General features: G+C 41.3%; 1 protein-coding gene across 1 annotated transcript in view; it reads left to right on the forward strand.

Moving 5' to 3' along the window:
* agla (amylo-alpha-1,6-glucosidase and 4-alpha-glucanotransferase a) overlaps positions 1-12046 on the forward strand; it is a 108335-nt gene that overhangs the window by 69397 nt on the left and 26892 nt on the right. The window contains exons 20-22 of the mRNA XM_089007483.1: positions 423-553; positions 9234-9370; positions 11313-11446. Coding sequence (XP_088863609.1) covers positions 423-553; positions 9234-9370; positions 11313-11446 — 402 coding nt within the window. The remainder of the gene's footprint in view (positions 1-422; positions 554-9233; positions 9371-11312; positions 11447-12046) is intronic.

Here is a 12046-nt window from a genome sequence, read left to right on the forward strand (position 1 = left end):
ACAGTCATTTCATTTGTGCTGTATGTCATGCATATTACCATATTTGTTAATAAAGCTGACTTTGACGTTAACTTTGATGTCATCAAGTGACGTTGCTGCAACCGGTCAATAGGTTAATTATATTCACAACACAAAGGAAATGGTTGAGGGAAAACTAAAGCAGCAAATTGTCTGTGGTTTTTACATGTATAGACAGTAAAGTCTCGTTATATCGATATTCAAGGGAGTCCGAAAAAATATCGATATAACCGGGAATATCGATATATCCGACCCTGTTTGCATGTAATTTTCTCCGTGTGTGCATAGAAATAGTATCGATATAACCGGGACTATCGATATATCCGATATCGATATAACGAGACTTTACTGTAGTTTCACTATGTTGTAGAATACTGATCATCTTAAATCAACCTCTCATCTAGGCTGATGTCAAAGTTAAACCTTGCAGACATGAACGTGCTGCTCTTTCGCTGCGATTCCGAAGAACAAGAGGACGGAGGAGGTTGTTACAATATTCCAGGATGGGGAACTTTTAAATATGCAGGCCTCCAAGGTAAGTGATATTGGAGTCCAATGAATTGCCAACAGATTCTGAAAAGATGTTTTGTTACCCCACAAAAAAGCAACTGGTTGAATTTTCTCCGTGAATATCGAACCAGCCGATCACAAATGATAAACACTGTTGTACCAATCGAGGAAAATGTTTCTTCTGCCGTCATCTGTACTTCTTTTAAGGTGTCTGACATTTCGCTCCTCATCGGAAGTGCTTTATCAGCGAACTAAAGTTGTGCTAGTTCCCACTAGCCCTATATTCCTAGTGGACAGTGGTGGCCGTGCCAGACCTCTGCTCTGATAGGTCCCTGTGCCGGACCTCTGCTCTGATAGGTCCCTGCTCGAAGGTTGAGGGATCAGCTGACCACTCCATGAGGCTTTTTTTTTCTTTTTGCTTTGCTTTAAAGCACCGGTGTCAAACATACGGCCCACGGGCCGGAACCGGCCACCAAGGGGGTTCGATCAGGCCCGCAGGATAATTTGAAAGTGGAAAAACGCTTAAAAGACATGGAATTAATATTTTTAATTCACTGCAATTCATGGATTATCCACTAAGGGGCGCACTCTTTCCATCACAGTAGAAGACACGCCGCATCACTGAGACAGACTAAAAAGAGCAGACGGTGTCAATGCGCCATCTGCTGCTTGTTACAACGTTGTTAATACCTTGGTCTCTACCTCTCCGCTACACCCTCATTAGCCAAAATGTCGTTATCCAAACGGAGAAAAGTAGATAAGGAGTGTAGAATTTTGAAAGAAAAATGGACCATGTCCTATTTATTTACAGAGATGCACGGAAAACCTTTGTGCTTGGTGTGTTTGCAACAAGTGTCGGTATTGAAGGAATATAATATTCGACGCCACTACGAGACTCATCACAGCGAAAAGTATGACGGGTTGCAAGGACAACTGAGAAAAGATTAACGAATTGCTGGCGGGTCTGAGGAAACAGCAGTCAACTTTCATCCGGAGCCGAGAAGTCAATGAAGCAGCGGTAAAAGCCAGCTACCTAATTGCTAGCGAAATAGCATTAGCATCGAAGCCGTATTTCGACTGTGACTTTGTTAAATGATGCATGATGAAGGCGGCTGAACTTGTATGTTCCGAGAAGCGACAAGCTTTTGCCAATATTAGCCTGACGACGAATACTATAGCAGAGAGGATTTATTGCATTTTTTTTTTATTTTTTTTTATTTATTCAAATGGCATGCAAACATACAAAGCAACAGAAACAAACAAACAACACTGCAAACAAAACACAACAAAAGTAGACAAAACCATTGGTTTTGAATAGCTCGTGGAGCTTCTAAAAGTACATCTGAGGTGTGTCTCAGCAAATCTTTCTGCATACTTGATATTTTCCAAATACAGTAAAGTCTCGTTATATCGATAATCAAGGGAGTCCGAAAAAATATCGATATAACCGGGACTACCGATATATCCGACCCTGTTTGCATGTAATTTTCTCCGTGCGTGCATAGAAATAGTATCGATATAACCGGGACTATCGATATATCCGATATCGATATAACGAGACTTTACTGTAGTTGGCAACATACATTAGGTGACATAATCGTGTATGAGACAGTACCTGATCGCACAGGAAATAGGAGTTCCTGACAGATAATCATTATACAAGAAGAAAAAAGAGGAGATAAGAAAAAAATAGAAGAGAGAGAGAGCGGGGGCAGGGGGGTGCCAGGGGTTTTAACATTTCATCGAGTCTGCACAACAGTGAAATTGACAAAAAAGAGAGGGGGGGGGGGACACCAGATGAATTCGGCAAGCACATCATCCTATGCCATATTTCATCAACAAATCATGTGTTTTGATAGCATTTGGGTCGGCAGATGGTTGAATTGTTTTCTGATATAGTTTCATTTCATTTTGAAATATTACAAATAGGGGTTTCCTCCCACAAAATTTAGATTTATGAATATGATGTTTGGCAAGAAAAACTAATAAATTAATAATAAAATATTTATCGTTGGTCTTGTTGTAATATCCAAACAGCATGTCTTTGTAATGAAATATGAACGGCGAAGTGATTTTACATTGAACGTATTTGACAAAGTGTTTCCAGAAGCGAGTAGTTTCGGGACAAGCCCAGAAGAGGTGAGTTGCAGTTTCAGGCTCAGCTTCACAAAATGTACAAGATAGTTTTATTGCATTTTCCGTGGCAATTGACGAGAGCACTGACATCACAGACGTGGCCCGACTGGCCATATTTATTCGAGGAGTTGATGAGACATTGACTGTTACTGAAGAGTTTCTTGAGTTGGTGCCAATGATGGACACCACAACAGCCGAGGACATTTTCGGCTCTGTCGTTGCTGTATTGGAAAGAGTTGGAATGGACTGGTCCCGCGCTGTCAGCCTGGCTACAGACGGCTCGTCATCCATGGTCGGAAAGAAAGCAGGTGTCGCGACAAAGTTCAAAGACAGAGTACAAGCCCTTAATGGAGGAGATCGTTTATGGACATTTCACTGTATTTTGCACCAGGAGGCATTGTGTTGCAAGTCGCTGAAAATGGAGGTGATTGTTCGCACTGTAAATTTCATCCGGTCCAGAGGTCTGAACCATCGTCAGTTTCACAAACTTCTCAGCAAAAGCAACATTACCCACAGCCTGCCATACCACACTTTAATGTTAGTCAGCAGCTTCAAAACAAAACGTATGTGATGGAATTCTACTGTTCATACAACTCCATACATTTTCAGTATGGTATGTATGCTTCATGTATGAAGTTTACAGATTTACAGGACAGGTGAACACTTTCTTCATTACACATTTAAAATCACTCTCCTTTTGTAGTTTGTAAGGTGTACGCAGGGATTACAATTAAATTTTATATGCGTATGTGTAAGTGGTTTAAAAATTCCCTTTCTTTAAAAGTGTCATTTAATCTTCAAGTTCAGTACTATATTTTTCAGTACCGATTAAAGTTTTGTGCCTTTGTACAATCAGTGGGATCAGTTGCAATGCATTTTTGTTAATGATAAAAGTAAATTGCACATTTGTCTAAGGAAATATGAGGTGTTTCATGAAATGTTTTGTAACATTGTTTGTTGGCAAACTTTTTAACTCGCGGGCCGCATTGGGTTCTAAAATTTGACAGAGGGGCCGGAGCATTTGGAGGGAGTGTTTGGGCAGGAAATACTAAACCTAAAGCATTAAAGGACAACCGACACCTCCTGACAAGTTATGTCCATAATTTATAAAATCACTTCAAATGACTTTGACTGAGCGTATTTTACAAAGATTCCACAGCATATAGCTATAGTTTACGTTTTAATACTTGCGCTGAATATTCAGGAAGTCTTGTTTTTGAGTTGATGACCATCCCCATGTGACGTCACGTTTGGACCGCCCCTGACCGAGAAAGCGACACACAATGCATTTTGGGTACTTTGTTTGGTCTGAAAACTTCGTGTTGATCCGTGTTGATGGAGAAATTAGAAGGAAAACACATAAATAACGCCATGGTGAATCGTTGTGTGTTGCACCAAGACAACTATTTGATATTCGCTGACACAAATTCCCAGCTGACAAATCAGCCCATTTCCAACGGAGCTTGGGCGCAATTTTATGCATTTTCTGGGTGCTACATTGCTGTCATTGATGACTCGAATTAATATGGGAGGACTCCTTGAATCAGTTGCAAACATTTATGCTTTCCTCTTCAGAACTATTTGAATCATATTCATAACTGGATGAGTAACAAGAAAACATCTTCTCCGAATCTGAAGCCATTGTTTTGATTCTCCAGCAAGGCAAGACGTCATGGCGTGACGTCACGAACAAAGGGGTGGGACCTTCTGAAATTGGCCATTTCCAGATTCATTTTGAAGTCATTTTTATTGGTGTTTTTCATTTAACTAAAAATATCAGCCTACCTGATTTGGGTATTTTAGATGCTATAAAACGTTTTTCTGATGTCAGTGGGAAACAAAAAAAAAAATGGTGCCGGTTGTCCTTTAAATGTAGTGTGTACAAACCTCATAGCACAGTAAGAACCCAATTTATTAACTGTCTTTCAAATGTGAAAAATATCCCTGATCAGTTAATAAATTTGTCTCAAGGAATATGGCGTTTACATACTATTTCGCAGATACTTGGAGCCTCCTCCAAGTATAAATGGAAATAGATTAAAAATAACATATGCACTGTGATTTATCAAGATTGCGTCTGTTTTTAATACGTTTTCATTAAAGGGGCAAAGTTAAAGAAATCAACATTTATTGAAAAATGGAATCACTTTCAACATTCACAACATATTATTACGCAACGAAATATTCAAGCTCAATAATACCTACTTGTGTTAAATTCCGCCAAATCATGGCTGGTTTGTCCTGACCGCGCGCTCAACAAACTCTCCACTGACGCCCTCGCCTTCACGCGCAAACAATACACGTGTACCGTCGCCGAGCACACAGACATAGGCTACCTGCAGTGGAAATTTGCGTACACGGCACGGCGGCCAATCAGAAGCCTGCTTCTTTCTTCCGGACTTTCTCAAGCGTTATAAAGTCGTTCTCCAAAATAGATGCACAGAACCTCAGCGCAGAAGAAAGATTCAAAAGAAGCTAACAACATATGTGACGCGACAAAACGTAAATTTACATTAAACCGTGACTGTAAAGTGTACGTGAGACTTATGAAAGGGGCTTAGTGGCTCGTAGGAAGCAATGCAAACGTTGCATTGTGCACCACAATGACAATCGACTACTGCAGCAAAATCTACAGTCATGCACATTTACCGTAAATTAAGCAAGGTAGCATTTGTAGTAGGTACATTCTTGATTTAAAAAAAACTTTATACTATGTGACAATGTTTTTTAATGTATTAGTTGTCTCATTGTGCTTCAAGTTGTGAAAAATGCAGCAGACAACTTTTCAATTATCTGCCCTGTTGTCCGCTAACTTTTTGTCATGAGTTTCAGACACTGTTTTTACTATAATTTGGGCAAATTCGACGGGCCGGATTAAAAAGCCTAACGGGCCGTATGTGGCCCGCGGGCCGTAGTTTGCCCAAGCCTGCCCTAGGCCGTATGTGGCCCGCGATGCGAAATGAGTTTGACACCCCTGCTTTAAAGCAAGAGGAGTAAAATAAGCAATTTTTGTAAAACAGCAAAACCCTTCACTAAATCGCCATGGTTGTCTAAGGTTTAAGTTAGACTGTGCTTACAACAGACTTTTTAGGCCTATACCATATAGGCATAGTCATGCTAACGAGATGAAACCAGAGCCTGGGATAGAACAATAAAGGTAATCAGAGCAGAGGTCTGGCATGGCCACCTCTCTCCATTATGGATATATATATAGGGCCAGCGCTACCAGGACAATTTTTAGTTCTCAGAAAAAGACCTTTGGATGAGGAGCGAAACGGCCGACACCTTCAAAGACTGAAGAAACCTTTTCACTTTTCATCGATGGACCATTCATGTACGACTGAGAGCTTACACAGACGTTCTGTAGTCTAACATCTCCACATTCAAATGTATGTTATTTTTTTTAATTGTGGGCATTATGGCCTCAAATCCAATAAGGAAACCAACTATCCAGACTGTTATGGACATAAAATTCAAAAGCCAGTGTTTGTGATGGTATGGGGTTGTGTTTGTGCCAATATCGTGGGTAGCTTAGGCATTTGTGAAAGAACCATTCATGTTGAAAGGTACGGAATGTATTGGTTTTGGTTAAACACAGACTATCCAAGCAATGGCCTATTTCATGGTTGCCCCTGCAGTGTTTCGGCAACACAATGCCAAACATATTCTGCACTTTGATGAAAAGGTTTCTTCCGCCGTCATCTGTACTTCTTTGAAGGTGCCTGACGTTTCGCTTCTTATCCAAGATGCTTCTTCAGCGAGTTCGCAAGGACACTTTACAATAAAAACAAAGCATAAAACAATAAAACCATAGTTAAAATTATAAATAATAAAATAGCTGATTGAACTAGACCATGAATGCAATTTTAAAAAGATGGGTTTTGAGGTGGGATTTGAAAGTAGGGAGGGTGTCAATATTACGGATGTTGGGTGGAAGTGAATTCCAGAGTTTGGGAGCAGAGCGGCTGAAAGCTCTTTATCCCATCGAGGATCTGAGGGATCGAGAAGGAACGGAGATTTGAAGCAGGTCAGACAGATAGGGTGGGGCACGGTTATGGATGGCTTTGAATGTAAACAGAAGTATTTTGAATTTGATCCGATACGTCTGTGTAAGCTCTCAGTCGTACAGGAGTGGTCCATCGATGAGAAGGTTTCTTCAGCCGTCATCTGTACAAAAGTGAAGGTTTCGGACGTTTCGCCTCCTATCCAAGAGGCTTCGTCAGCGAACTAAAGTCTGACTGGTCGTATCGGCCCCATTTATATATCCCTAATGTCCAGACATGGTGGCGCCGGACACAGCTATGATAGGTCACTACTCTCAGGTTGGGGGGGCAGGGGAACCCCTCCCTGTGGCCCGAGGGGAGTGGGGGTAATAGGCCAGTCGTTAGTCAGGAATGTAGGAACAATCAGTGGGGATGAAAGGAGGGGGTTTTAGTGATGATCCAGGCTGAAGAATTTTGGACTAGTTGGAGTTTATGAAGACATTTCTGATTGACACCGAAGAGAAGTGCGTGACAATAATCGATGCGGGAAGTGGCGAGACTGTGGATAAGGATAGCAGTGGAGTGAGGGGTGACAGAGGGACGGAGACGACTGATATTACGGAGGTGGAAATATGCAGACCGAGTTATGTTATTTATATGGGAGTGAAAAGATAATGAGCTATCAAGGATGACACCCAGGCTCTTGACCTGAAGGGAGGGGGACACGGTTGAACTGGCAATGGTGAAAGAGAAACTGTTTGCTTTGTATCTGGTGGATTTGGTACCGACAGAGAGAAGTTGAGTTTTTTCGCTGTTAAACTTGAGAAAGTTATGGGAAAGCCAGGATTTAATTTCTAAGAGGCAAAGTGAAAGGGCATCCACGAAGCAGTGAAAATGAATGCCAAAATTGCGGAAAATATGGCCAAGAAGAAGAAGGTTGGTAATAAAGAGAAGTGGACCCAGGACAGACCCGTGGGGCACACCAGACGACACGGGAGAGGACCGTGAGGTGAAGGAGTTAATTTGGATAAACTGTGAGCGATCAGAGAGATAGGTGTGAAACCAGCGAAGTAGGGTGTGCGTGATGCCTAGGGTGGAAAGCCTGTCGAGCAGGTTGGGGTGGGAAATGGTGTCAAAAGCCGCGGTCAGGTCGAGAAAGGATGGAGAGTGAACCGGCATCGCTGCCATGAAAAGATCATTCGTGATTTTTATGAGAGCCGATTCAGTGCGGTGGCGGGGTCGGAAACCAGACTGGAATTGTTCGTAAAGGTTATTGTGAGTGAGGTGAGAGTGAAGCTTTTTCAAGGATTTTGGCAATGAATGGAAGATGGGAAATTGGATGTAAGTTATTGAAATCGTTGGGATCTGAGCCAGGTTTTTGCAGGATTGGAGTAACAGCTGCGGTTTTGAGTGGGATAGGAACAATTCCAGTTGATAATGAGGAGGGAATAATGGTTCAAATAAATGGGAAAAGATAGGGTAAACAGGATTTGGTCACAATGGGGCTTCGGTGCACGGTATACAGTGGCTACAATTGTGGGAGAGGGTCCGGAAATTTTACATGCAAGGCATTCAAATGATAGGGTTTACGGGAGTACAACTTGGAGGACTTTCCAGTTCTCGTGGTAAAATATCGCGAGACCACCTCCGTGTCCTGAGAGGCGGGGCTTAGAAATGTAAATAAAGCCTGGGAGAGTCTTGGCGTTGAGCTGGGAGAAGTCTCCCGCCGTATGTCAGGTCTCATTAATCCAGAAAAAGTGAAGCTTACGGTCACTTAGGATAAGACACCCCATTCCCGTTAGCGAGCGGACGTTGAGAAGGCCGAAAATGACGCTGGTGGTGTCCCCACTTCGATGTGCATTAGCATTTGTGCATGTGTCTTTGTCCGTTAATAAGTTTGCGATGCTGAAATCGACCATCAACAGCATCTTAAAAATGAAAGACGATAGAAAGTCAGTGATGTGGCGAATGGATTTTGTGTATTTACCAAACAAATGCCACAAATATTAGACAAAGTGGAGAAACTTTTGGTTATTTTCCATCAATGAGAAACAGCTGGCAGGAGACAGTCTGAACCAAGATACGATTTGGGAAAAAAATATCCTAACATTGCTTCTGAAGAGAATGATTTCAATGCAAGCAAAGGAGGGTTTGAAAAGTAAGGGTGCCCTGTGATTGGCGAGCCACTGGTCCAGGATGTCCCCCGCCCACTACCCAGACACAGCTTGGTTAGGTGCCAAGGCACCACGTGACAGAAAGAGATTTTTAATCTTCGAATGTTAATCTTGATGATAAAATTGGTGAGAATAAAACATATTAGTTGTTTTTTTTATTGTATTTTACAAATGACCTGCTCTATTATTACATGTGTATGAAGTTTATGCTCTAATATACTGTAGTTAAAAAATGCTTTGAAGAAAGTTGTTTTCGAGCTGTATAAGGATTTTTTTTACATTTATTGTCATACAAATATAATTTATTTAAGTGCTGTTTCTGTTTTCGAACAAATTGGTTTTGGAACTGGTTTCTGGAACAGATTATGGTCGAAAACCAACGTTTGACTGTTTTGTGGTTTTCTCTATGCAGGTCTGATGACAGTTTTGGCTGATATTCGTGCCAACAATGACCTGGGCCATCCTGTGTGTTCTAACCTCAGACAGGGTGACTGGCTACCGGAATATATTGCCAATAGACTTAAACATAGGGAAGGACCTCTGTCACAGGTAAAACTTCAACAGCCTTAAAATGTATTTATATACTGTATGTTTGAAAACAAGCAACTATGAAGAACAACTTATTATTAGAGTGAGAATTGGGCTACATAGGTTCTTATTTGTGTTATTTTTTTATTACTGTTATTAATAATAATAGTAATAATAATAATAATAAATTTCATTTATAAGCGCCTTTCAAAACTCAAGGAGACTTTACAGTCACAGGATAAGTATTATTGTATTATCTCATCTCATTTTCTGTACCGCTTATTCCTCATTAGGGTCGCGGAATTGGTTGCCAGCCAATCGCAGGGCACACAAAGACATACACCAGTCACTCTCACACCATGTTTTTGGCGTGTGGGAGGAAACCGGAGGACCCGGAGAAAACCCACGCTGGTCCGGGGAGAACATGCAAACTCCACACAGGGAGACCGGACCGGGACGCGAACCGGCAACCTCTGCACTGTGAAGCCGGTGTGCTAACCACTCGACTACCGAGTGGTTATCTATCTATCTATCTATCTATCTATCTATCTATCTATCTATCTATCTATCTATCTATCTATCTATCTATCTATCTATCTATCTATCTATCTATCTATCTATCTATCTATCTATCTATCTATCTCGACCTCTCACTCACTGGACTTGTATTATTATGGTTATTATGAGATTTATGATTACTACTTGGCTGGCTATCTAGCTGGCTCCCCAGCTGGCTATCTAGCTAGCTACCTAGCTGGCTATCAATTTGCTAAATATTAGCTATCTGGCTGGCTGGTTCGCTAGCTATCTTGCTGGCTTTCTATTAGTTATACGGCTATCTAGCTACCTCGCTAGCTGTCTATCTATTAGCTATCCATTGACTATCTATCTATCTATCTATCTATCTATCTATCTATCTATCTATCTATCTATCTATCTATCTGTCTGTCTGTCTGTCTGTCTGTCTGTCTGTCTGTCTGTCTGTCTGTCTACGTCGCTATCTATCTATCTATCTATCTATCTATCTATCTATCTATCTATCTATCTATCTATCTATCTATCTATCTATCTATCTATCTATCTATCTATCTATCTATCTATCTATCTATCTATCTATCTATCTATCTATCTATCTATCTGTCGTCGTCGTCGTCATCGTGATGTCACGAGAGGCTGTGTCCTGGAGGGCAAATACATCCCCCTAAGATGGCTCCACCCAGAGAGAGTCTTGGCCCCATCTGGTGGAAGGCAGCAATTAAAACCACACACCTGCAGCTGATCAGGGCTTGATTGGCAAGCAAGGCTCTTAAGACAGAGAGCCTCTGAGTGTGGAGCTTGGGGAAAGTCAAGCTCGATTGCGGTGCTCTGTGAAGAAGTTGATTGCTGCGTGGAACTCATTGCCAGTTGGGACCACACGACTGGACACTGGATTTGAACCTAGCTAAGGTGACTGGGCTACATGAGGAGGACATCAAGAGGGGTGAGGCCTAGAGACTCTTGGAAAAGAACTCCGTCTTCAGTTTTACCTCAGAAGAGACTTTATTTGGATTTAAGCATCAGAAGAGACTTTATTTTGATAAGTATTGGAAGAGACACTATTCAAACCTTTGTTGCTTGTGAATTCCCCCTGGAACCCTTGATTAAAACCTTTTGTTTGTATCCAAACCTGTCGTCCATTGCACTTCTTGTCCTGTCCCGCTGAGAGCTAGCCTCTCATGATATCACACTATCTATCTATCTATCTATCTACCTATCTACCTATCTACCTATCTATCTATCTATCTGAGTTACTTCTGGGTTGCATCGCTGCCGCTGCTCGCCCACAGAAAAAAACATCCCATGACTGAAAACTGACCTTGAAAGTTTTGAAAGGCGCTTATCAATTAAATGTATTATTGTTATTGTTGTTGTTTATGTTGTTGTTGTTATTGTTATTGTTGTTTTCATCATTTTGTGTCTGCAGGTTGGACAGTGGCTCGAGGCTATGTTTTCTTATCTGAGGCATATACCACGCTACCTCATTCCATCTTACTTTGATGCTATCCTTGTATCAACTTTCACCACAGCTCTGGATGCAATTTACAAACTCATGTCAAGGTAGTTGTTTTGTTATCATGCAACTCTGAATACTGTCCTGATTAATGATTTTATGGTTATCTTGAAAGAGGTGTTTGTGAGAAATGTCTTAAACATAAAAATAGTATGACATAGAATGAGTCTGAAGCTATAAATTGAAGGTGTGGTGTTAAATGTAATTAGTGGGTATGCCCACTAAGTAGGATGTGAGTTGGAGGAGAAGGAGACATTTTGATTAAGTCAGACAGAACATCCTTAGAAGTGAGAAATGTGTAATTGGTGGAGACCTCAATGGGCATGTTGGCGAATGAAACAAAAATGATGAGGAAGTGATTGGCAGGTTTGGACTCCAGATGAGGAATGCAGAAGGACAGATGGTGGTTGACTTTGCTAAGAGGATGGACATGGCTATTGTGAATCCTTTCAGAAGAGACAGAAGCATAGGGTAACCAGGAAGAGTAGAGGCAGGAATACACAGGAAGACTACATTTTGTATAGATGGTGCCATCTGAAGGAAATCAGTGACTGGAAAAGTACAGCAAACGTGATCAGAAAGACAGGGCGGAAAGTACTTGGTGTATCAACTGGAAGAAAAGTAGATAAGGAGACTTGATGGTGGAA

Source organism: Hippocampus bargibanti, linkage group LG11 (genome assembly GCF_051943395.1).
Source record: "Hippocampus bargibanti isolate YZ-2025 linkage group LG11, ASM5194339v1, whole genome shotgun sequence".
Classification (NCBI taxonomy): Eukaryota; Metazoa; Chordata; class Actinopteri; order Syngnathiformes; family Syngnathidae; genus Hippocampus; species Hippocampus bargibanti.